The sequence below is a fragment of the Vigna umbellata genome, chromosome 4 (genome assembly GCF_029865625.1).
Source record: "Vigna umbellata cultivar VRB3 chromosome 4, Vumbellata_1.0, whole genome shotgun sequence".
In the NCBI taxonomy this organism is placed as follows: domain Eukaryota; kingdom Viridiplantae; phylum Streptophyta; class Magnoliopsida; order Fabales; family Fabaceae; genus Vigna; species Vigna umbellata.
Window position 1 is genome coordinate 13478373 of NC_142168.1, and position 26546 is coordinate 13504918.

Here is a 26546-nt window from a genome sequence, read left to right on the forward strand (position 1 = left end):
AGGAGGAACTTGTTTTGCGCTTTGGCGATCGGCAGTGGTCCAAGTATGTCGAGACCCCACTGGGCGAACGGCCAGGGAGAGACAATATTGTGTAAGTCTTCAGGAGGTGCACGGAGGTCGTGACCATGTGCTTGGCAGGAAAGGCATTTCTTGACGAATGTCTCGCAGTCGCGGTCGAGAGTAGGCCAGTAATATCCGGCAAGAACACGTCCTCTTAAGGTCCGTTTACCAGAGTGAAATCCGCACATCCCTGTGTGCAGTTCGCGCAACACATAGTCGGCCTCTTCTTCCGAGAGGCATTTCAGCAGAGGAGTGCTATGGCCGCGACGATATAGGTCGTCGCCTATACACACAAAGCGCGCAATGTGTTTGGAATCAGCCGCGGTAATGCTAACGCCTTTGTCCTGTCGCTCCATGAGGTCTTTCACTTTCTGCCGCCAGTCTGTTATAGGTGTCGACACATTAGTGACAAAAGCTTCCACCACAGGGCGGTCGAGTGTCATTCTAATGATTGAGGATAACTGCGCTCGCTCCTTAGAATGAGTTAATTTGGACAAAAGATCCGCTCTTGCGTTTTGCTCCCTGGGTACATGGATGACATTAACTTCGACAAAATTGCGGAGTAAAGTCTGAACCTTGTGGTAGTAACGCAATAGCTGATTGTCCTTGACTTGATAGATTCCATTGACATGGTTGACGACCAATTTCGAGTCCATCCGACACTCTAAACGCTCGACCGACAACTCTCTAGCCAGGGATAGGCCGGCGATTAAGGCTTCGTACTCGGCTTGGTTGTTGCTAGTTGGAAACTGGAATATGATGGCTTGCTCTAGGACCACATCATCTGGCCCCTCTAAGACGACACCGGCTCCTCCCCCCTTTTTGTCAGAGGAACCATCCACGCTGAGGAGCCATTTTGTCGTGCAATTCTCTGGTGCAGGTGTTAATTCGGCTGCGAAATCTGCCAAATGTTGACCCTTGACAGATCCGCGGGGCTCGTAGCGAAGGCCGAATTCTGACAGTTCCACTGACCAAGCAACCATGCGTCCTGCTAAGTCTGGCTTGCGGAGGATCTTGGCGATGGGCTGATCTGTGCGGACTATCACTTGATGGCTCTGGAAATATGGTCGAAGCCGGCGGGAAGCTGTGAGCAACGCCAAGGCAAACTTCTCAATGCGGGAATAGCGTTCCTCGGCCCCTTGCAAAGAACGACTGATGAAGTAGATCAATCTAAGGGAGGGTGTCTCTTGTATCAAGGCGGCGCTGACCGCATACGGGGAGGCTGCAAGATACAGCTGTAAGTCGGATCCCTCGTCCGGTCGGGCCATAATTGGAGGACTGGTCAAGATGTGCTTGACAGTGCTGAATGCAGCCTCGCAATCATTGTCCCAGTGTTGGGTGGAGCCCTTTTTCAAATTCTTCAGGATGGGTTTAATGTATTCAGCCAGCCTTGGGATAAATCTGGACAGGGCGGTAAGGCGACCTACAAGACGTTGTACTTCTCGTAGGGTCGTTGGAGCTGGCATGTCGAGCACGGCTTTGCACTTGTCGGGGTTGGCTTCAATACCTCGACGTGTGAGCATGAAACCTAAGAATTTTCCTGCGGGGACGCCGAAGGTACACTTGGTAGGATTGAGGCGCATGCTGTACCGTCGGAGCTGGGCAAAAACCTCCTTCAAATCTTGCAGGTGCTGTTCGACAGAGTTGCTGCGGATAACCATGTCATCGACATATACATCCATGCATCGCCCAATCTGGTGATGGAAAACCTTATCCATAAGGCGTTGATAAGTAGCTCCGGCGTTCTTCAACCCGAATGGCATTACTTCATAACAGTAATTAGCGCGTTCGGTAATAAAGGCTGTCTTGCTTTGATCGGGCTCGTACATCGGGATCTGGTTATAGCCTGAGTAAGCGTCGAGGAAGCTTAGTATTACATGACCTGAAGCTCCATCTACCAGACGATCGATGCTGGGTAAGGGGTACGAGTCTTTAGGACATGCCTTGTTAAGATCAGTGAAATCGACACACATTCTCCATTGGCCGTTGGACTTTTTGACCATAACTACGTTTGACAGCCATGTAGTGTACGTCAATTCTCTGATGAATTGGGCATTCAGCAGTTTCCCAACCTCAGCTTGGATAGCCTGGCGTTTCTCTTCCCCGACTCGTCGCTTCTTCTGGGCGACAGGTCGTGCCTCCCGGAAGATGGATAACTTGTGGGCCATGACCCCGGGATGGATGCCTGGCATATCAGCAGCTGTCCATGCGAACAAGTCTGCGTTGTTCCGTAGAATGCGTCCCAAATCGTGCTCTTCGCTGGAGGTAAGGTCTCCGCCAATGCTAGTGGTTTTGGATGTGTCTGTCGTTAAGGACAGGAGTTTGACTTCGCCTTGCGGATGTAGACGTTCGTCTACGTTGGTGCGGGGGTCTAAATCGGCTGCCGCTGCCTCGGGTCCTTTTGTCCTTCTGGTTGGGATGAAAGGAGTGATTTTTAACCCGGCGACATAGCACTGTCGAGCTGTGCGCTGATCGGCCCTCACAGTACAAATGTCACCATGGTCTGTTGGGAACTTCATGGCGAGGTGAGGAGTAGATACGATTGCCCCAAACGCGTTCAGACAAGGTCGTCCTAACAGGGCGTTGTACGATGCATTTGCCTCGACCAGCAGGAATCGAACTCGAAGTTCTGGTGCCTCTCGACTCGTTCCGAGCCGAGTTCGCAGGTCAAGGTATCCCCTGGTATCGACCCGTTCTCCTGAGAATCCGACAATCTGCTCATTAAACGGGGCGATGAGGTCCTCAGATAGGTCCATTTTCTGAAAAGTGGACCAATATAAAATGTTGACCGAGCTTCCTTGGTCGACGAGGACCTTGCTGACATCATACCGAGCTATATTAGCCGTGATGACCATAGGATCATCATGATCAGGATCGGGGGCATGGAAGTCAGCGTTAGTGAACGTGATGTCAGGGATCGACCGAGCCTGTCGCTCGACCATATGGACCGACTTCAACTGTCTCAAATGTCGCTTCCTTGCCGAAGCCGACACGCCTCCCCCCGCAAAACCACCAGATATGGTGTCGATGCGGCCTCGGACTGAGCGCTCTCTCTCTGTGCGTCGAGGTGGACTGCGCGATCGTCTACGGTGTCGATCATCTTTAGGGGGAGATCGCTGGGGACTGCGCCTAGGAGGGTCTCTTCGGCGAGGAGTTGTTGCTCTAGCGGAAACTCTCTCCTTGACGTAAGTCTGGAGATAACCTGCACGAATGAGTCGTTCTAACTCGTCTCTTACTGCGTTACATTCGTCCGTGTCGTGCCCACGGTTCATGTGGAACCGGCAAGTTTTGCTGTTATCCGCGTTCTTTGGGGTGGCACTCCGCCGCACGGTGAGAAGTTCGGCGTGTAAGGCCTCTTCTAGCACTCTCGCCCTTGGTGCGTTGAGAGTCGTGTAGCGATCGTATTTAGACGTCCACCCCGACTCCTTCCTAGGCGGTCGATCTGGTCTGTAGTCATTGGGGGTTCGTTTCGTTGGTTTTCCTGTTTCACGGTTAGGGGCATCGTGCTGGTGTTTCCTCCTGGAGTTACGGTGATCTTCGATGCGGATGAATTTCGCCATCGTGGATTGGAGTTCCTCCATGGATGCTGGAGGGTCAGCATATAATTGTTCTGAGACTTGTCCTGGCCTTAGGCAGGACGACAGGTTGCTGATGATAAAGGTGGGAGTAATATCTGGCACGCGCCGGGCCGTCTCGATGTACCGCTGCATGAAAGCTTTCAGGGTCTCATCTTTCTCTTGCCTGGTATGGACAAGCTCAGTAGCAGTCATCGCTGGTTTTTTATTGGCTGCGTACTGTTTTCGGAATAAAGATTCGACGGTTGCAAAGCAATCTATGGAATTACGGGGGAGTTTATGGAACCATTCTAGAGCTTCCCCTTTAAGGGATAAGGAGAAAGCTCTGCATATCACCGGATCGCTGTCAGTATAGAATGCCATGGCATCTATGAAATTACGTAAATGGTCATCTGGATCTTCAGAGCCATTGTAGCGTTCCAGAGTTGGAGGGGGCTTGTCCGGCATGGTTGCTTGCATGATGGCCTCTGTGAATGGAAGCAGGTTAGCGAGGCGCATAGGAGTAGGCCCCCTCCTTCCTCCACCGGCTCGTTCAGAGGCTCTCCCATGATGACTGGCTTCGTTATCCTCCTGTCTGTTGGAGGCAGATAACTCTGTTGCGGGGATCTGTGCTCGCAGCGCGGCTATCTCCTCTGCGTGTTTACGTTGAGTCTCCTGCATGGTTTGTGCTTGTGCCTCAATTTGCGCCTGCAATTGCCTGATCAAATCGTGCGTATTTGAATTTTCCATTGCTCCGGTGGTCGTTGTTGGGATAGTAATCTCGGGCCCCACGGTGGGCGCCAAAATGTTTCAGTAGGGATGTAGGGACCAAGATACGAACCTAACAACCTTACTTTCTTCCTTCTCTGTGTTGCTTTCACTATGTCGTCTTTCTCTCTTCTCCAAAGCTCTGAGTACGGTGGGCTGGGTACCTGCAAAAGCACTCCGACGCTCAAGTCAATAATGGTCTTAGTTAGAGCAACTGAATCTTTCTTAATTTTCTCTTAGGGGAAAAACGTACCTTTTTTCTGGTATGCTGTGTGTATTTAAAGGAGTAAAATAAACCGTTTACCTGAAATCTCGGGTGGTTACTGGAGTTGGCTATCTATAAGTTATAACTGCTAGATATTGAGTCAAGTACTTCCATGATTCACGGCGCTTGTTAGCCAATATGTGTAACTGTTTATTTGTAACCGCTAGATCACGATGTCGCATATTGTATGTCGATCATCATGCGTGTCGATCTGGGCGGACGACGTGTCGATTGTCGAGCCTCAACTGGACGACAACGCCACATGGTCGTATGTTATTATAGTCGGTTGTCTAGTGGTCGACCACACTAAGTGGTCGGATGTCATTACGGGCATGAGAATGTCCTGCATTGGTTTAATTGTCGTCGGGTTATTGGTCGACAGTTGGAGGATTAGGTATCCTATAGTACACATATAAATTAGGTTATATTGACAGTTATTGGGAGCTTTTTATCAGTAATAAAAAATATATTGGTGTTTGAGTCCCAAAATTTTATATACAAAAGATAACGAACATTGATAAACACAATAATATAAATTCTATAATTTCATTCAGACTTTTCAATACCTAATCAAATTCATTGTAAATCAAAACCTTCACACATTACATGTTGTTACCTTACCACTCATGTAGGAGTCCAATTATTATCTCATACGGTGCATAATGAGAAAATTAATATGAGTAAAACTTCCACTCTAACATGCAATATTAAAATTCATGATTTTTGTAATTAAAAAAAATTAGAATGTAATACATAATATAATCTTTTTAAACAATTAATATATTTATTATTTGAAGTATCACAATAATTAAAGATAAAATCAATTTAATATATATATATATATATATATATATATATATATATATATATATATATATATAAACCTTATTTTATAAATTGATTTTGTAAAAAATATTGGAGACACTCATTATAAAAAAGTAAGTTTATAGTATATAAATTAATATAAACATTACTTTGTAAGAGAATTTTAAAGATTTCACGTAAACTAAAAATAAAGTAAATTTATAATATATAAGTGAATGTATATTTTTTTCATATAGTATTAGAATTACTATCGAGATATTTTATTATTTATTATTTCTATTATGTTACCTATTATTTGTTATAAAATCAATTTACATTAAATATGTAACAAATCGATTTTGTATGATTGAATTAAACTTCAAATTTACTTTTAACATTTATTTCTTTATATTTTGTTTCTTTCACAAAAAAAAACAATTTATAATATGTAATTAAATGCATATTTCACCATAGAAACTATTTTTGTTTTTGTTTTTGTTGAATTGACTTATATTTAAAGGATAGTGAAATTTATATAAAAGAGAATTGGATCGATGACAAAAACATACCTAATGATGATAATGAATCATGAAGGGTCTGCACTTTAAGTGTTTGAACAAAGTCCACAGGGGTAGGGTAAGCTCCTTAAAAATATCCTGAACATTTTTCACTAGCTAAATGTATCATAGTCTCTAACCCTATGTTAGATTGCTGCTAGCTAATTTGTTGTCATCATTGACTATTAAAACAGGGCAATGAAAGTGAGTTGAGTTTCAGTAACAATATAAAGAATGTTTATACAATAAATGATAAATATTTGCCTCTTACTAAATTTTATAGATAAAAAAAATGAAAAAGCCATTTTTGAATTATTATTGCTCAATGGAAATTTTCACTTTTTCCTCACTTCCGAATTTCATCGACTACATCATTCGGACAAAAGAAAACACCTTACAAGTTACAACATGGTATTTAGTTTTTAAGAAAAAAATGTGAAGTTAAAATTCTTTAAAAAAGTCCGATGTTAAGTTAACAAAATCTGATTTAAAGTAAATTCAAAGGTAGCAATTAATTTATAGGAATGTGGGTGTGGTGTAATAGTAATCACGTGCATCATGGATGAGTTTGCAGTCTGTTGTCAACCGTTGAAATGTATTAACATGTGAAGTGATGATATCATGATAATACATTGAACCCAAGTGATGGAAGTTAGTAAGATTCTTGCAGATTTTGTCTCAATAATTAATGACTAACTCAACGTCAATCACGCAAACATGCTTCACATACCTACCATTTTCCTTACCTCAATCCACTTGGATCATTCATTTCAATATTCTCTCTCCATCTTTGACTTCCAATCAATCAACCTATTCTCGATTGCTGTATGTTTTTCGCCTTGCAAAATGCCCTTTTTTTCCTTTTCGGATACTAATGATTTTATCACAATATTAAACTAACACTTTAATCAAAGAAGATCAACAAATTAACCATCACTTTAGATTTTACTTATGGCACCAATGATGTCAAGTTCGTTCATACTGAGTTCATATACATCTTCCTGGTTTTTGAGCCATGCCAAAAAAGGTCTGACACATGGTGGAGTCATTATATATATGCTTGAGCTAGATTGCTAACGTATCTAGCTTTCACAGCCAAAACCTAGATACCCTTTTGTTTTATATGCCTAAACCACCCTCACTTATTATCATTTTTTTATCTAATAGGTGTCTACTATCAATTATGTATCAGTATGATTAACATAGATGCATATTTCGATGTATAATATTTATTTACACTGCATCAGTGGAACTGGTTTTTTATACTGTACTGATTTGTGAAAGTAGCTTTTTTACCACATCATCAACCGTATCAGTTTTCTATTACATAAATTACTACATTGTACGAGAATATCATAGAACTGATCAATCTCCACTTTATCATGCAGACGAGGTCTGATAATTTTACTTTTATCTATGTGTAAACTTATCTATGTTATGGCCACAGCCCAACCCTAATATAATAGCTACTTCCACAAATCATAAAATACTAAAAATCGTATACGTAAAGCTGCCTTGGTTTTCGTTGTTGAAACTTTCACAGCGAAGTCTCACTCGAACCCTTTTATAAAGCCTCTCATACTTTGTAGTTCACACACACATCCATGTCCACATTTAGTGCTTAACCACACAGTTTGGTTCATCATCTTCTTAATCACTTTTCTTTCCAATAGAGATAGATATCTTAATTTCCTTCCATCATGGCTGAAGTTGAATACCATGCAAAATCCACTGCTAATACCCCACCCCTAAAGCTCTTCGGCATCAACATTAACAAGTCCCCAGAAGATCAAACCGATCGCGAAGCAGGTTCCGATTCTGAGCCTTTCATTGCAAGAAAATACGAGTGTCAGTACTGTTTCAGAGAATTCGCAAACTCACAGGCACTTGGTGGGCACCAAAACGCGCACAAGAAAGAGAGACAGCTCTTGAAACGTGCTCAAATGCAGGCTGCTCGCGGCTTTGTGGCTTCACACGTTCACAACACCATCGTATCAACCTTCTCACCACAATCTCAGCCACCTTTATCGTGGCTATGCACACCACATGCATGGTCAGGTGGTGGTGCGTATGACTCGGGAGTGGCTTTTGTGACTCCCGGAAGACGAGTCTATGCCACGGCCGGTGCCTCCATCACTGGTGGCCTTGGCCATCGCAATCCTCCGGCGGAGATCGGTGGCTTCAACGGCCACAGCTTCAACGGCAGAGGTAACGGTGGTGGTGGTTTGGATTTGCATCTTAGCCTATGAGTTATTGTGAGGTAGATTAATTTTTCATTCAATTTAGCACCATGTGTGAACAGCCTTGTATTCTGAGTTGTATGCCAATGTAAATTTTATATAAGTATTTAGAGTCGTTGGGAAATATTTTTATACATTTTTCATGCCGATCCGCTTCGAACAAATATATATGACACGGGTCATTCACGATGAGGATATTATTTATTTATATATTTCATTTCCAACAACCTAATATTTAAGCAAGTTTGAGTATAAAAAGGACTACTTGATCAATCTTACAAATCCACAACATTATTAACAACAACAACAATGTGTATATAACATACAAACAAAAATAAGATAGGAAAGAGTTTATATATACATAAAATATATAAAAAAGTTTTTTAAAATAATACATGATGTACTCTATGACTATTCAGTCAATTAAAGATTTCACAGTCGATCATCCAACAAAGAAATGATCCATCGATCTAAAATCTTATTTGAAACAATACTAAAAATAAATATCAGTAGACCATCCAACGAAAAAATATCAACTGCTCTCAAACCTTATATGAAACAATATCAAAAATAAATATCTTACTATTACATAGACATAGTGTCTGACCATCTTCCGTGTAATTGGTATTAGAGTAAATGTTTCCTTTCAAAGAAAACATGATTTGTATGGTTGTTTTGTTGGAAGTCTCACGTCGATTAGTGATAAGATCAATTTATAATATATAAGTGAGGTGCAAACCTTGTCTTACAAGCTGAATCGATTTTGTAGGATTGAGTTAGATTTAAAATCCAATTCTAAAGATGTTTTTCACATTTGCAGTGCATATATACATCATCCACTGAAATATAGCACCCACTCTTTGACGAGATTCTACTAAGCGTCGATCGGCTTTCTAAGAACATGCATTGACTTTGATGGTACAATCTATTCCAGAAAGTAAATTTGGGTTCCCTCAATAATTGTCTTCTGTGCTGTCGTTACTGAATAGAAGATGCATGTGCAATTATGTCACATATCACACAGCCTGGTAAATCTTCGAATTAAAATGAGTCCAAATTAGTTTTTGTTATGGTAAAACTTATATATACTATTTGCTTTATTGATTATTATACGTATTTTAATTTGTCTTATGCTTGTAATGACTCATTTCAACTTACTATCCTGTTCGTTAACTCTATTCTTTTATTTATTTATTTGGATATTAGAGTTTTATTATTTGACTTACATTAATATATATATATATATATATATATATATATATATATATATAGAGAGAGAGAGAGAGAGAGAGAGAGAGAGAGAGAGAGAGAGAGAAAGTAACATTCAAACTCAAGACAAAACCAGAACTTTTTTAATAATTTCTTTGTAAATTGAACCAATTATAGACTAATATAAATTTGATCAATTGGATTAAATCACGTCGGTAATGTTAATTTTTTAATTCAACAAATTGCTTGTTTTTTTTATATGCATAATTACTTAAAGAGTTAAATTTATTTTTAATTTTTTAAATTTTAGTAAAAATTAAAACTAGTTTTTTTAAAAAAATGTGAATCTAATAGTTCTCTAATTTTAAAAACATATGAATTTAGTTTTTTTAATTAAATTTTATTAAATTCATTTAACGTTTGAAATGATTTTCGAATAACATTTGAAATGGTACATCATTTGACATAGTTCTGTTTTGATATTAATTGAGAATAAAAATTTAATTATTATACTGTTTATTAAATCAAGTTCAAAACATTATGGTTTCTTTCTATTTTTCTAATTTCACTTTGTCCCAATTCCAAAGAATTTTATTTGGACTCCATTTGTAAAAATATACAGTTTTCTTAATACATGTCCTTTTTTTTTCTCTTTTAAAACTCCACTCTACAATTTGGTCCATCTCTTACATGTTTCTGTCTCATATATATCTTGATTTCTGGTTATTCTTGTGGTTTTTCTTTTTGTTTGAACTTTGTCATGGTAAATAATTACACGTAATAGTATATAAAATAGTAATAAAAATAACTAAGAAATTTGGTTATAATAATAAGGTTTCATATAAATTTTGGTCCCAATTTTTTTCAGTTTTATTTAAAATGGTCTTAATTTTTTTTTCTGTTCAATTTTGTTCTAAAGAATATAATTATGTTCAATTTAGTCCTCTTTGCAGAGGGTATTTAAATCGTTAACGTGCACTGTCGAGATATGCAATAAATGATACATTACCTTTGACACGTCATCATCATCTCCAACCTCCAGAAGCCTTAATTTCCCCTACACAGAAACCTTAGCCACCACCTAACCTTAACCGCCGCCACCACGGTCAACCACCATCTTCGCACCTCCATCATCTTCTCCACCACCTAAGCCCTAATTTTTGAAAATGTATTTCTGATTAGGGTCTCAGCTCGCCAGGCCACCATCTTCGCGCATCATCTTCCTCGCGCTTCCAAAACCTTAGGTCGCCGCCACTGCGCAGCAAAGCCCATTTAGGATGTCGTCGCCATAAGAATCGCGTCACTCAACGCAAGAACCTGCAAACACCACATCTCCATCCGCGACGCCATCAAACCTGCAGCAAATCACGAGTCTTCCTCCTCTAGCACCAACCTAAATCGTGAGTTTCGTACAACATTCATAACCAACAGCGAAATCTCCATGGTCGTCGCTACTACTACTACCACTCTCCCTTCTTCAATGCGCCGCCGTGGAACACACCTCCATCATCTTCGCCAACCCCAAACCTACAAACCACAAAAACCAGAAATCTGCAAGACCACGAGCTTAAATCGCAAATCCCTCTGGCGAACCGATCAGCTCCCGTGCTTCCACCGTTCGGTAGTCTCACCTCTTCAACCGTTAGGTTCCCTTCTTCTTCTCCCTTAGCCTTTGTTCGCTTGTGGGAAATTACTGTTCCTGAAAATTTGCGAGAGATGATTTGCGATAAAAAACGCGTTCACATGAAAGGATTTGCGAAGATTTGCGAGATATAGGAATTTTTCATGTCTCGCAGTTTTGCGAAGATTTAAACGGATTCACGGTGAAATGTTCTTTTTACCCTCAATCTTTTTATAAAATGTCATCACCGTGAAGAAGATGAAGAAGAGAGGAAGAAGCGGTTCCTCTTCGAACCACTTCAGCGTTTCTGAAACCAAAACGAGATTCCAATTCAAATCAAAATTGCAGTTTTCAATTCCTCTTCGTAACTCTCATGACGCATTCGCATTTGGCGAACACCACCATTAGTTCGAAGAACAGACCCCGCCAAGGCACCTCTGCGAAGACCTCGAGGATCTCGAAGCCTCTCCGTAATCTACAAAATCAACAAACATTAGAAAGAAAACCTCACGTTGTTGGCGAAGAAGCTCATCGCTGCGGAGTACCTCCTCTGTCTTCTCCATCGCCGTGCTCCCCATCTGCGTTAGCACTGCATTGCTCGGCTATTGCCATATATTACCTGAAAAAAACCCTTGCTCTCACTACACCTTGTTTCCTTACTCACCAGAAAAAACCCTTTTCTAAGCTAACCCTTTTTTCTTTCAATAATCACTTTATTTTTCTTATTTATAAAATGCCCTTCTTTTTAATATGCCTTTTTTTGCTCTAGTTCTAATTACTCGGTTCCATTTTAGTTTAACCATGTTAAGTTAGTTTTTATTTTTCTTTTAAGTTTTAATTCTATCTTAACTTTTGAAAAAATATTTTAATTAAGTTATTTTAAAAAAAAATATTAATAGCATGTCATGTATTAATAGTATTCATTTCACTAAATTATAATTTTTTTACTTTTTAAAAATTAATTTTAATATATTTTTTAATTTTTTACTTTTTATAATTTTTTTTATAATTAAATATAATATTAACAATTATCATTTTATATTATTTTAATAACTAGGGGTATTTTGGTAATCTTTAATTTCTACTAATTAAACAAATTTTTTAAAACTTTGACATGAATCAAATCCTACACTAATTCTCACAAATTTTACTTCTAAATCTACTCTCAATTACTCACAAATCCACTCAAAAAAACAACCAAAAAATTACCCTGAAATCCACTCAAATCCATTCAAATCATCTCCTCCAAATCATCTTCCCTAAATCACTCCAAAAGAACAAAGTCTTACTGCTCGACCTCTTCCTGCCTTCCACCTCACTGTTCCTGAAAGGAATCCACGTGGGCAATTAATTGTGCGTTGTTAATGATTTAAACACCATTTGAAAGAAGGACTAAATTGAACATAAATTACATTCTTTAGGACAACATTGAAAAAAAAATTAAAAAATTAGTACCATTTCGAATAAAATTGACAAAGATTGGACCAAAATTGATATTAAACCTAATAATAAAAACAATAAACCATAGTAATTATTAATGTTATATTTACCTGATTTTTTACATGTACAAATTTGTATCATTCTATTTTTTGAAATTAATATTCAAATTTATTCCAGATAACTGCTGTAGCAAGAAAAGTGTTGCCCCTACACTCACAACTGCAACATGGAATGTTTTATAAGTGCTACACCAACTCATTAAAGCATTAATCAAATCCAGAGCAAACTAAAAAGTTGACATTAGATCAACAAATCCGTAACATAAACTGCAACAACATAATTAGCATATATCTCATCATAACTAATCAAGGGAAAAGGAAAGAAAAAATGTGCTAACAAATTCAGAAGGTAAAACTGTTAAATATATCGAGAAGGAGGTTCATTGAGAAGATAAAATACCAATGACATATGAGTTCAACCACGTAAGAGATTGACATCACTCTCTACCCACAACCTTAATAGATCTTCAATCTTATATGGTACTCTACTTTCTCATTTCTATCCAATGTGAGACTTAGACTCACTTGGAATCCTAACAAAAACAAGGTCTCATACCAAGTTTGAAACAAGAAAATTAACTTCCCCAGTTCCATGCATATTCACGTTGGTCATGTTATGGTATTTATGTTTGATCTTACTGCACATAAACGCTCTCAAATTAACATAATTATGACCAAACTTTCAAAAGCTGCAGGTTAGCATCAATAGAAATTAAATTAACAGATGAAACAGCAGTTCTTTACTGTAAAAATTCTGCCTTAATACCCTAGAAACCTTAGCCCTTCTTAATCAAACCTGGAATTAAACTAGAGTAAAGTTTTGGAATACCTTTCCAATATCGACTACTAAACAGATCAAACCATCCAGCTTCTTGTTCAGAAGAACCTTCACTCGCTGCTGTCAGGTCCTGCATAACCAAAGCCACTCTTTCCTTTCCATACAGTGTTATAACAGCCTTTTCAGCTTCCAATATTTTTCCTTGCTACAAGGTAACAGATGTAATTTTATCAAAAATATATACAAGAAAATTACAGCAATTTCACTAAACTATTAATGACAAACTTCGCAAAAAACTAGACATCATCTTTGGTATTGAGATTATACATGACCACCATAACTGTAAAAATTAACCCATTTAAAAGCTTTAAGGATCCCGATAGTGTCTTTAGACATTTAAAACATAACATAAGTTCTTTCCTTTGAACATGTTGATGGTTAGTTTGAAAAGTTTACACCATAGGAGACTATAATCCAAGGTATATTTAACAGGGTGTTATTGATGTGTCTAAAAGTAGTAATCTTATATAAGAAAAGAAACTTAGAGCAGCAATTCAAGCTGCTTGTCTTGTAAATGTGTTGTTCTGCTATAAGAGAATGTATAAAATTGCCAGATAACCTGAAAAAGCCAGCGAGGACTTTCTGGAGAAATAGCCATTCCAAGCGCTAACAGAAAAGATGGAACTACAGTAATTCCAAACATTGTCCGCCACCTGATAATTAAACGAGGGAGAAGAGGGTGTATGCTAATGAACACACATTTCATTAACAAACAAACAAATGATTCCAGATCTTCCAAGTAAAAACCATGATACTCGATAATGGCCATGCTTCAAAACTCTCTAGGAATACTACTAATGAAAGGAATTACTTTGCAAAATTATCTTCTAGGACAAAGCTCCACTTTCTTTCTCATGGAATGCTAATAATATGTGGATTTCACTTCTAAAATTCACACTGAATATAGTCATTTACATCACTAATATACATGCTCTGTGGAAAATAAGCTCAAGAAGTAACAGCTGACAACTGATAAGATCTGATAAGATGGTAGAATGAAACAACTCAAACAGTCAATACCATCTAGGATTTCCCTCCAGAGGCAAACCAGCCAGCAGTGCTGCAAGAATCCCAATACATATAAAAAGTTGATTAACAGATCCAAGGGCACCTCGAATATCGGTTGGAGAAATCTGTCCATTTGTAGGAATCACCACGTGATCCATAGAAAATATGTACATATGATCACAGGTTAAACATGTTTATAAGGCTATCACCTCAGATATGTAAAGTGGTACTATTGCAGATGCTACACCGATTCCTATACCGGCTAACAAGCGACCAATGATCATTGTTTGAACAGTCTGAGCAGCAGCACTGTAAATGTAGCATAATTTAACTCATCAATCTAAAAAATACATAAATGATCAAACCTTATACCCAAGAGCAATTGACTGACCAAAGAAACCCTCCAATTGCCAGAGGGATTACATCCAACTGAAAAGTCCTAGTCCGGCCAAATTTGTCAGCCAATGTTCCACCAGTAAATGAACCAACAGTAGCACCAGCAAGCAGTGCACTCACAATCCATCCTGATCATGGATTAGTTCCAATCAAAATAATGAGAGAATAATTAATGTTCATATTCAAGTCAAATTAGAATTTAGAGATAAGCTGAAGTTTTCTCATGATAAATATAAAAGCCAAATTAAGAAGTATAAAAATCCATGTTTGAATATATGCTGAAAATATGCCTAACAAATTAAAAAGCTAAAGAGCAAGAGATATGCTTTGGAATCTGTAATTTCTTTTTCTGATAATATGAATCAAACCGTGTAAACAAATTTGCAACTACAATTAAGAAAAAAAAGGTGTACCTTGTAGAACAGTGTTTTGGATGATTCCAAGATCCTTGGCAAGGTACTCAAGAGAACCATTTACTACCCTATACCAAAAAGGGTACTGTTAATTAGTACTATAACAAGGAAAGTTCATCACAGAACTCCAGTGCGTTTCTTACTGCTGATAACTTAAGACAAGAAAATGTGGCTAAAGTCATTCGCTAAGGAACTGTTAGGATAAACCTATCTATAAACCCTTTCCAAAGAAGAAAATAAGAAGGAAAAAGTTAGCCAAACTTCTCGATAAACTAAAGTTTTAGCATAAGTTAAAAATCATCCGTTAAAAAAATAATAATAAAGAATTCTTATCCGTGTTAAAATTCATCTTTAAGATTGCTATACACAGAATATGATATCCTGCATTATACGTTAATTGATCTCTATATCAAATGAAAATGAAATTCGTACCCAAGATGATACCCAAATAACATTGCTCCAAGGCAAGCAACACCAACATAGGGAAGAACAGTTCCAGAAGGTTTGCCCGAAATATTATTGGCGAGAAGATCCTCAACATCTTCATCTGCAACGTGGTTTTGCTTAGTAATAGTCGAGAAACTCAACCACATTCATATCATTCACATTATGGATGTGGAATTAAGATCTATCAACAATTGACAAAAATAAAATGCAGTTTGTAAAGGATGATGCAATAAAAGAACAAAACTAGATACAATTCGTTAGATGTTCCTTGTGTTGTTCTCTAATTAGAATTGAAATTTCACATAACAAGGTTTGTATCAAAGGTCAAAGTAGATTATACCAACTGTAGGAAGGAATGACACACACATAAATCTCCACGTTGATATTGTCCGCTTTGAGTCGGATTTATTTTTGATATCACTCTAAAAAGTCTCTGGGATTATGGTTTTTCATCTCCCCTATAGCGGTTTTTCTATTCTCTGAGTACATGGTCACAGCATCTCTTCCTCACTGCCTCCTATGATTCATCTAGTTATCTATCACTGGCCACTTGCCAGACTTTACCTTACCATGGACGTATTCGCCAGAGCCGAACTTCAATTCTAAAAAGACGCATGCTACCAATGGCAAACTCTAATTCTGAAAATAGAACAACAAACAAGAACACCACCTATGCATCTAAGTATTGTCCTACAATAAACTCTAACTGAGGAAATTCCATAACATTTGAATGAAATTTCGTGTTAGTGTATTAGAAAACAATTGTTAACAAGTCAACAAATCGACCACAATAAGAAACATGTTTTTGGTATGCATTAAAAAGAGATGCTGAGAATGAATAAGAACATGAAAAGGCATGAACAACAGAAGAGAAACAAACCAGAAGACTGAACCCTGAGTGATCTAGGCTTAGCAGAGGAGCCAAAAATGCCTCCAGAAGTGTTTCCTCTAGCAGAAAACTCGGTTGCCATGTTGAAGGAAGCAGGCCTCAAACCACACCACCAGCTGCTTCCACTACTCATGCTCATGCACACTCTTCTTACTCTCTCTTTGGAATTCACAAAAACTCACAGACACCCTTTGCTTCTGAACCCACGAAGTGGTTCCGTTGCACATTATCTGATTAGACTCCGAAACCATGGAAAGTAAAAGCAAGTACAATAGTACGAACCAAACCAGGAAGCGAATCTAGGACACTCCAAATCCAATTGCCTGTGTCAGGAAATTACCTAACAATTGACGAAATTAAGATATTCGACTCGTTGCTTGTTGGGATTAATATTTGTCAGAATTATTTCAGATTATATAATTAAAAAAATATAAAAAAAGTTGCATGAAAATTAAACTCAAATAAAATGTCATTGTACGAGAATATCATAGAACTGATCAATCTCCACTTTATCATGCAGACGAGGTCTGATAATTTTACTTTTATCTATGTGTAATCTTATCTATGTTATGGCCACAGCCCAACCCTAATATAATAGCTACTTCCACAAATCATAAAATACTAAAAATCGTATACGTAAAGCTGCCTTGGTTTTCGTTGTTGAAACTTTCACAGCGAAGTCTCACGTTACAAGAAAATAGTCAGTTATATATGGATAATTATATATGGATTAAATCGATATGTAATAAATGTATTATATACGAATATTGTTGTATGTAATTTTGGCGTTTTTGCGTAGATACTTTATAGGGATTGATCCGTATCTAGTATGCATAAATAAGCTGACAAAAATTATATACGGCTGTTGGAAAAAGAAAATTAAAAATTTAATTGAAAGGTCCAAAATTTCCCCCTCTCACTCTCAAAAAAATACATTCTCGAAAAAAGAATTAAAAGTTTCTGCACTGAACTTCCATTCCCGAACCTCTCCCTCTTCGCGAACCTTCATTCTCGCACCTCTTCTGCACTGAACTTCTTCACTGTCAGTCCCGCACCTCTTCTGTTCTCTGCGGTGAGTAAGCCAAGCTTTGAGGTTAATTTCTATTTTCATTTTCTCTTTTTGTTGTTACATTGACCTATTTTTGGTCATTACTGTTTGGAGGTTTGATATCGCGACTTTGGAAACCCTAGGTTGGTTTCTTCGAACTGGAAGCTCGAGTTGTAGTTGCCTCCTGCTCGTTGTAAGTTTGAATCGCTTAGATTTGAGGTTTATTTCAGTTTTGTTTTCTCTGGGTGTTGTTACATTGACCTATTTTCGGTCGTTGTTGTTTGGAGGTTTGAAATCGCAATTTTGGAAACCCTAGGTTGGTTTCTTGGAAGTGGAAGAGATAAGCTCCAGCTGCAATTGCCTTCTGCACTTGGTAAGTCTGAATTTCTTAGATTGCGATTTGTTTTTATTGGCTGTTATTGAAAGGTGATATAAAAGGTCATATATACTACTTTAGTATATCTTGAATCAACACTTCCTGTGCTAATTAGTTGTTTTTAGACCATTATTAGTGTAGTGTCTTAAATTGATAGATTTCACTCACTTAGTTTAGTAGTAGTTTAAATTGTTTGGCTTTTCATTCTAAATTTGATTTGAATTTCACCAAAACAAGTACTTCTTAGTTGTGTTAGATGAACATTAAAAACTGTTTTAGACAACTTAGTGGATTTTTAGATTACCCTTAGATAGATTTTGTTGTAGTTAGTGTGCATGTTAGTTGAACTGACTTTGTACTTATATTGGATTATGGATAAAAGATGTTTGGCACGTTCCATACAAGTTGATCGAGAGTTGGAGGTTAACGAACCTGATGGTGCAATGGTATCAAAATACTTTAATGTTGAATTAACCCAAAGTTGTTGATACACTTTAATTTCTATGAAAAGTAGGTTCACAAGTGTAGGCATGGACCCACCCTATATGATAAGATTATATAGCTTATTAAGTACGACTGTGACTTCAATTACAGTATGTAGGGGTTGATTGTGTACATTTTTAATTTTTCATTTGCTTCCTTATTTCTTTAATTCAGGTCACCTCATTCGAATCTATATATTTGTATCAATTTTCAACATTTTAGACAACAGAACAATTCAGTCTTTCCTATTCTTTTAAAGTACAACCATGTATGAAGATGATACATGTTACATATTCAATATTGGTCCCCTTTACTCAAATTCGTGACTCTGACACTTTTCGTTGTCATAAAAGATCCTCATGCCATGGTGTATACAACTGTGAGGCTCAGTAGATCAGTAGGCTTTAGATATCCTTCATCTTAGGGATAGCCTTAACCAAACCCAGAACCCCCACCTCCAGCCCAATGCTTGCAACCTGGTTAGGCTAGTTGGGACTTAGCTGTGGAGCTTCATTTTCCACGCATTATATCACAATGTAATGAGAACATGGACTAACACTAATATGTATATTTTTTTTCCTAAATACCTTAATTTGTGATATCAAAAAACCCTAACATGTATATTTTTTTTTCCGGGCACGAAATGGTGTGTGGTTTGGTCGGTGTATGGAACCCTTTGGTGCATTTTTAGAATATCTTCATTCAGCTGGTGTTGTATTGTTTAGTGAAGATCGAGAGGGCTTTAAAGGTATGTTTCCTATGTGTTTTAGTCTTTACTGCTGATTATTCTTTTGCTTTAATAGGAGAGTTAAGTGTGTTTTTGTAATGGTTCATGTATGGTTGACTTCTATTATGTTCTTCTTTCATGAACTTGGTTGAAATTCATAACTTGACTTGCAAATGTGAGCTAGATGATCTGACCGAATGATTTAACTTGATATGTGTATTGTTGATATGAACTTTTAAGAATGTAGATGTTGATCTTCAATACGATGTATGCTATGAGTTTCCCTCTTTATCTGAATCAATGGTTTCAGTATGATAGTTATGTTTAAGAAATAGAATTGAAATAACTTGCTTCTTTATGCTTTATTTCCTTCACTGAAGCTAGTAGTTCACTTGTACTCGTTGAGGAAACATTTATTATGTTTTGTTTAATGAGTAAATAGCTATTGTATTTAGTTTAATGGTTTTGATGTGATTACCATATACATTGTTAATTGAGAAGCCATAAGTTGCTTTGGGTAATTGTAGCTTGATCAAAGAAAGGAAGCTCAAGCTCTTCCTCATCTTTGTTAATTTGTACTATCAAGGAATTACTTCTTTCACAAGACGGAAAGATAATATTCCGTTAAACTCTAAAATGGCAAATTATTGAATTTGTTTTTGTTTAGGAATTTGTGGATGCCCACACTGGCCACCTGCTAGCAGGGTTTAGCTCTGCAACTCCTTTCTCTGCCTCATCAAAATCAAAAAACATCCTTGTCCTCTTTATCTGTCCCTTCATGAATTTACTAGGTTTATCTATAACTTTACCCAGGAAAATGTCATCATCTAAAAGCCTAGCTTTTGCCAATTCATCTTGTCCCTCCTCCTAGTTTACTTCCCCTTTGTTGACAATGGCATAGTACCTTATCTGCTACTCTTCTTTTTCTTAATTACGAATAATCTTCTGCAGATCAAGCTTTGTTTGTCAAATCTGCTTCTACTTCTTTTACTGCATTATTTGTTTAGGTGGATGATATTTTTTTAATTAGCAATGATATGGCAGAAATTAATCATCTTAAGCACATCTTAGATACCAAATTTAAAATCAAAGACCTAGGATCTTTAAGATACTTTCTCGGTCTTGAAATTGCAAGGTCCAAATCTGGAATTCACATGAATCAGAGAAAATATATTCTTGAACTTCTCGATGACAGTGGTTTGATTGGTTCTAAACCTACTAACACTCCTTCTGATCCTTCTATTAAACTTATGGCAAATCATGGACAACTTTTATCTAATGCTGCTGGTTACTGGCAGTTAGTTGGCAAACTTTTGCATCTCACCATCATCAAGCAAGATATTGATTATGTGTACAACAACTCAGCCAATTTCTATGCAAACCTCTTGATACTTATTACAATGCTGCTCAAAGAATCTTTCATTACCTCAATGGATCCCCTGCTCATGGCTTGTTCTTCTTTGCTTCATCAGACCTTAGACTCTCGGCCTTTGCCAATTCAGATGAGCTTGCTGTTTGGATACCAGAAGGTCTATCATTGGCTTTTGAGTTTTTGTTGACTCTTCATTGATCTCTTGGAAATCAAAGAAGCAGACTACTGTTTCCTTTATGTAAGATACCTTTTTCTCAATTTGAATACAATGAGAATTCTTGCAAAATGTGAGAACTAAGAAAACTGTTGTGTCTGCAACCTCTATATAATATAACAACTCAACAACTATTTTCTACTTTCTTTAAGATCAATAGTAGAACAACAACTATATCAAAAATCTTTCTTTTCTTTTCTTTTCTTTTCTTGCTTCATCCACAGTTTTTCAAAATAAACATAAACACCAGATGAATTATATTTACTATGAACTGCAATGAGTTGTTACAGTGGTAATGATAATTAAAATCTAAATATTATCTATGTGTATGTATATCTAAATCCCCAGTTGTCAACGTCACCCTTCCACTTTCTCTCTCTCTCTCCCACCCTTCATTTTGCTTCCCTTGTCAATGGATGGTCATGGTCTTCCTTGCTCCCATGCCACCCCAACTATCTCTTCTTACATTGGTTCTTCACCCCCTTATGTCCCCCTCCTCCTCTTCTTTCTCATTTCCACTCTCTCATGACCAACCATCACTTCAAACACTCCATTCTCTCAGTTTTTCTCATGCCATCACCATCTTCATCTTCCTCTGCATATTCCCTTTACAATTCTTACATGGTTTCCAACTTCATGGTCTCTATCATAGTCCCCTTATTCCTCTTCTCCTTGTTTGTTGTTCATGTTTCCTCTTGTAGTCAGATTGATAAACTCTCCCTCTTGGCTTTCTCTGGGAACATATCCACCTCTCCACCTTTTCCTTCTCTGAATTGGTCTGATTCTCTTGACTGCTGTGCTTGGGAAGGCATTACTTGTGATGGGGATCTTAGAGTCACACATCTTTTGCTACCTTCTAGAGGCCTCACTGGCTTCATCTCCCCCTCTCTCACAAACCTCTCTTCTCTCTCTCACCTTAATCTCTCCCATAACAGATTATCTGGTGGTCTCCAGCACCAGCTTTTTTCATTGCTCAGTCACTTGGTGGTTCTTGATTTGAGCTACAATCATCTGTCTGGTGAATTGCCACCTTTTGTCGGTGATAACAGTGGCAAAAATAGCAGTGGTGCTGCTATCCAGGAGCTGGATTTGTCCAGCAACTTTTTCAACGTAATCGCCTTAAAGTGAAATATTAAAATATTAGGCTTGTTTTGATATTAGTTAACATGTCTGGTCCTGACTTAAGCTAGAAAAGACATGTTTTGCGCTTACATTGCGTGTTAGATGACACCCACCGTAGTGATATTGCCCTTGTATTAATTAAATGCAATTCAAAAATAATGTCATTCTACTTTTATAGCATATTTTTGGTGATACATCTGAATCCACGTATTCACACTTTATACTGCAAATCTTTCCACCTAACATTTCATCTCATAGCTTCTATATAAACTTCTCTTTTCAATTACATATTCACCAAAGTTCAGATTTTAAACAAGAAAAACAATTGGATATATACATTTAGTATTTGTAGTGATGATTTTTATTTGTGTAATAAAAAAGAGAGGCTTTAATTTGAACTAGATATTGGGAACTAGATCCAACGGCTGGGAAGGAGGGTTTATCAAAGAGCGTAGGATTAGATTAGATGAAAAGGAAAGGGAGAAGAACAACATAGATATCCGCTAACTCTTTTTTGTGTTTTGTTTTCTGATTTTGTTTCGTTTGCAATTGCAGTTGCTACTGCTACAATATCTATCCGGTAAGCACTGTCTCTGTTCACTTTCTCATTTATTTCTTTACATTATCTATCCATTTCCCTCAGTTTCTCCTCTTTTTTTCCCATTCCCTTTTTCATCTAATTCTGTTCTTCCGTTTCATCTAAAGTCTCAAATTTTAGCTTTGTTGGAAAATCTTAAGAGAGCGTTTTATGCAAGAATCCCTTTGTATGATAGGTTTTCTTCGCGGACAGTGATACCAACTGTTGGGGTTTTCTTTGTTCTTGCTGCCATTTAGATTTGGAGTGTTCTGTTATTTCATAATTTGTATTTAGCACTTATGAATTTATTAGTTATTGAGTTATTTTATGACCTATGAAAGCAGTGGTGTTATGTATTCGATCTTAGTATTTGTGATTTATCATGAGTTGTTTTTCTTGTCTATATTTTCTGTAATTTACGTTCATATCTATGAATATAGTGTTTGGTGTATGCATATCTCTTATGAGTTACTCGAGTTTGACAACATTGGTCCAAGCAAAAGTTTATAATGTTGAGGTTGTAAGTGGTTTTACTGAAAATTGGGTTTACTGATACCTTAGTTGTTATTGTCAATTATATAATGAGATGTTTTTTCATACTCATTTACATATCCTTTTCATATTTGGACAGATCGATGTTGCATGCGGCATCTGCCCCAGGCCTTTGTTTAAGCTATCCGAGGAACATTCGCCATCCTTGTTTTTTGAAAACACCTTCTGTTAAAACAAGACATTCTGTTCGCTGTTCGGTATCACAGACAAGTAATGGTGCTAAAGTGGAATATACTCCTTGGCTCATTGTTGGCTTGGGTAATCCTGGAAACAAATACCATGGCACTAGGCACAATGTAATTGTTCAGTTCTTTGTGAAATTGCTTGAAATTGAATACAATTTAATTTTAGCGAATCTTATGGTTTGCCCTCTGTTAGGTTGGATTTGAAATAATTGATAGCCTTTCTCGAGAAGAAGGGATTAAGATGAACACAATACAGTCAAAGGCCTTGATTGGAATAGGTGCATCATCCTCTAAGCATTGATTTTATTTTGTTATTTCCCTCATAGTTTTGGATTACATGGAAATTCTAACACTGACTTATATTTTCTTCCGTGATCTGTACAGGTTCCATCGGAGAAGTACCAATTTTGTTGGCAAAGCCTCAGACATACATGAATTTTAGTGGAGAGTCGGTCAGTTTCTACTGTAAATATTGGATAGATTTTTTATAAGACACACAAATACTTTAGTTTTCATCATACATTAGTAGAGAGATAACTGTTGAAACTGACAGTCTTTGATCTGTCAGTTTTTGTGTTTCTTTTTGGTTCCTAATTTTATCTTACTTCTAATATTCTTGAAGGTTGGGCCACTTGCTGCATATTATCAAGTACCCTTGCGTCATATTCTACTAGTATGTATTTCTTACCTTCTGTTTAATAGCAGTTAACGACAATTTACATGTGTTTTGCAATTTTCATTTAGCCGTAAGTTTTTGGGAAATTTTATGCAGGTTTATGATGAAACAAGCCTGCCAAATGGTGTTTTAAAGCTTCAACCAAAAGGCGGACATGGACATCACAATGGGTAATGCTTTTGTTCTATTCATTTTAGTACTTTTTATATATCAGAACAAAACATGATTTCAGAAATTGAAATCATAGGTCTTCAGCAAATATTCGGTATGAATAGAGAGACAGTGAACAGGCCTTTTATAAACTTCTTGACATAAGGCTGAAATTGAAATATCAAAAATTAAGGTTACAGTGGGTGCAGTAATCGTGGCACATAAGGTGGACAGGAAGACCATTGAAATTTCTTATTGAGGAGGTGGTTTGTGAATGAACACAGCTGTATCACATTTTTGTTTAAACTCTAAAGTAGATTTCTTTTGTTTGAATTTTAACTTGATTGACACTTATTATGCTCTAACATTAATTCTCTGTTTTCTTTGAACTAAAATAATGATTTGAATCTTATCTTTTGTAAACATAGGATTGTAGCTGTTTTATTTTCTTAGAAGACTTTTACTCCAATACAGTTTATTATCTCATATGACTTGAATGTTTTTATTGATAACACACCAAGGAAATCATCCTCATACAGACCAATTTTGTTTTAAAGAAATGCATTGGGAACTGGTATATTTTTTACTGTAATGGGAAATATTAAATTCTATAGCTGGTTTTACATTGCTACAGATTGAAAAATGTGATGGGCCATTTGGATGGTTGCAGTGCTTTTCCTCGACTTGCAGTAGGTTAGTTCCTTGCCTCAGTCACCTTGACAAGGTTTCTTCAGTTGTCCCAGTAGTACTGTATTTCAAATTTGTGTTTGTAGGAATTGGAAATCCTCCTGGAACTATGGACTTGAGAGCATTTCTTCTACAAAAATTCAGTTCTGTGGAACGAAAGCAGGTTACGTCTAGTCTTCTACCAAGTGTGAATTGGTTTAGTTCTTTTATAATTGCTATTTGCATAATACTTTACAATCGCCTGTTATGTCTTGTTATTTATTTTGACTGGAACTTAATTGTAGAAGATCAATCAGTTCTGTTATAATTACACTGCACTTAATACTGATAAGTCTGTCAAATACTGTTATAAGTTATGATAGGCCACTAGATTTCATTAAGAGTGAAAGAGCAATTTACATTATAATGTGCATTTCTTTATGTCTAATTTGAAATTTGATTAGGGTTTCCTTTTTCAAATGACAGATTGATGCTTCATTGGAGCAAGGAGTTGTAGCTGTAAGAACAGTTGTGCTCAGAGGCTTTGACCAGCATGTCAATAAATTTAATTTAGGGCAAAAGTACAAGTACCATAAAGTGTAATTTCACTCAAATGGATGAGCCAATTTTGGCTTTAGATGAAATTGATGTGTATGTTAGCAGATAATCTGAAATGATATTTTTTATTTATACAATTTGAAATAATTTTATATTGGACATTGAGTTATAATTTTGGATAATGTAACCTAAGATATGATTTTGAATTATATATTTAGAGTATGAGTTGGATTATGTAATTACAAAATATAATTTCGAATAATGAATCTGGAAATATTTTAGATCAAAATATAATATAAAAGAGCAGTTAGTTTATTACCTAATTTGTAAATTGCTATTAAGACAATAATTTTAAATTGTTAGAGAGAAAAGACATTTCAGTATTGGAATATATATTCTAGGATTTGTTAATTTATTTTTGATAGTGAAATTTTTTATATTAAGAAAAAGTAGAATATTTTAGTAAATGGGTTGGGTAAAGTAAATAGGTGGCATAAAAGTTAGACATTTGTAATATAAGGGGGTTGAAACCTACACATCACTTGTCAATTTCAACATTTGAATATAAATGTAAAAATTAATTTTTTATTGGTCAATTAATGATTCACCTGTTTCATTACTAACTTGATACCTTAATTAAGTTCATGACCTAAACGTCAATTTTTAATTGATTGTGTTTAAGAAAATTATAAAATAAAAAACATGACAAGATGTCTTGCCGTGAGATTCTTAGTGTTATCTTTTAGTAACTTTCATTTATCATTTTATTATAATTTTAGTAAATTTCATTTAACAGCTGAGTGTCAATAAGAATGCATATTAAGAAATTATACCTTTAACACACTTCGGTCATTGATGAGATTGTCTAAAGTTATTGGAGACACATTCATTTCTTTGCTGATAATATTTTTTTTCAGCAGTTATTATTATTAATTTTGTCAGACAAAATTAGTCAAACATTGAATTTTTTTCAATAATTCATGAAACAGTAAATTCGATTTCATACCCTATACCTTTTTTGTTTAACTTTTTGTTGTATGTTGATTTATCCACTTTCCGTACAGAACACTGGTCCTAGTTGTTACACTTTCAAAGCACACAAAGAAAATCTATTTTAGATTAGTTAGCAAACCGTGAATTATTAAATAATTAAAATTTCCTAATTATCTCAATAGTAAATCAATATTTAACCATTTTTTTATATTTTTAATATACTAAATATTTCCTTTTTTTCAACAAAAATTGTAGCAATTAATAGTGATAATATGAGAA

General features: G+C 36.5%; 3 protein-coding genes across 7 annotated transcripts; 2 read left to right on the plus strand and 1 right to left on the minus strand.

Annotated features, from left to right (window-relative positions):
* Positions 1–7466: 7466 nt before the first annotated feature.
* Positions 7467–8384, plus strand: ZFP6 (zinc finger protein 6). The gene has a single exon (XM_047313846.2). It carries the CDS (start codon positions 7709–7711, stop codon positions 8255–8257), a length of 549 nt encoding a protein of 182 aa, XP_047169802.1. The 5' UTR covers positions 7467–7708; the 3' UTR covers positions 8258–8384.
* Positions 8385–12199: 3815 nt separating this feature from the next.
* LOC124838284 (plastidic glucose transporter 4-like) lies at positions 12200–16967 on the minus strand. 2 transcript variants are annotated; one of them, XM_088112208.1, is made up of 9 exons: positions 16560–16966; positions 15665–15779; positions 15233–15300; positions 14815–14947; positions 14633–14732; positions 14436–14548; positions 13975–14068; positions 13407–13560; positions 12200–12402 (listed from the first exon to the last, which is right to left on the minus strand). In XM_088112208.1, the coding sequence occupies exons 1-9, from the start codon at positions 16705–16707 to the stop codon at positions 12338–12340; spliced, it is 990 nt and encodes a 329-aa protein (XP_087968334.1). In that variant the 5' UTR covers positions 16708–16966; the 3' UTR covers positions 12200–12337. The 2 variants fall into 2 exon arrangements, with proteins under 2 accessions (XP_087968334.1, XP_087968333.1); XM_088112207.1 differs by lacking the exon at positions 12200–12402 and adding an exon at positions 12646–12737 and having other exon boundaries at positions 16560–16967.
* Positions 16968–17481: 514 nt separating this feature from the next.
* On the plus strand, positions 17482–25433 carry LOC124828511 (Peptidyl-tRNA hydrolase family protein). 4 transcript variants are annotated; one of them, XM_088112209.1, is made up of 13 exons: positions 17482–17640; positions 17731–17809; positions 17904–17989; positions 19167–19223; positions 22466–22490; positions 23119–23335; positions 23418–23502; positions 23609–23676; positions 23847–23897; positions 23997–24070; positions 24685–24743; positions 24824–24900; positions 25203–25433. In XM_088112209.1, the coding sequence occupies exons 6-13, from the start codon at positions 23123–23125 to the stop codon at positions 25317–25319; spliced, it is 744 nt and encodes a 247-aa protein (XP_087968335.1). In that variant the 5' UTR covers positions 17482–17640; positions 17731–17809; positions 17904–17989; positions 19167–19223; positions 22466–22490; positions 23119–23122; the 3' UTR covers positions 25320–25433. The 4 variants fall into 4 exon arrangements, with proteins under 4 accessions (XP_087968335.1, XP_087968336.1, XP_087968338.1 ...); XM_088112212.1 differs by having other exon boundaries at positions 17488–17640; positions 17760–17809; XM_088112210.1 differs by lacking the exon at positions 22466–22490.
* The last annotated feature ends 1113 nt before the right edge of the window (positions 25434–26546 follow it).

Bases quoted from the DNA above. Each gene is read 5' to 3' on its own strand.
- ZFP6 (XM_047313846.2), top strand. From the start codon at position 7,709: ATGGCTGAAGTTGAATACCATGCAAAATCCACTGCTAATACCCCACCC.
- LOC124838284 (XM_088112207.1), bottom strand. From the start codon at position 16,707: ATGAGCATGAGTAGTGGAAGCAGCTGGTGGTGTGGTTTGAGGCCTGCT. The intron at 14,069-14,435 runs GTATTGACTGTT...TTTAATTATCAG, and splicing joins CTGGAGGGAAATCCTAGATG to GTGGCGGACAATGTTTGGAA. The intron at 13,561-13,974 runs GTTATCTGGCAA...GTTACCTTGTAG, and splicing joins GTCCTCGCTGGCTTTTTCAG to CAAGGAAAAATATTGGAAGC.
- LOC124828511 (XM_088112209.1), top strand. From the start codon at position 23,123: ATGTTGCATGCGGCATCTGCCCCAGGCCTTTGTTTAAGCTATCCGAGG. The intron at 23,898-23,996 runs GTATGTATTTCT...AATTTTATGCAG, and splicing joins CCTTGCGTCATATTCTACTA to GTTTATGATGAAACAAGCCT. The intron at 24,744-24,823 runs GTTAGTTCCTTG...TTGTGTTTGTAG, and splicing joins TTTTCCTCGACTTGCAGTAG to GAATTGGAAATCCTCCTGGA.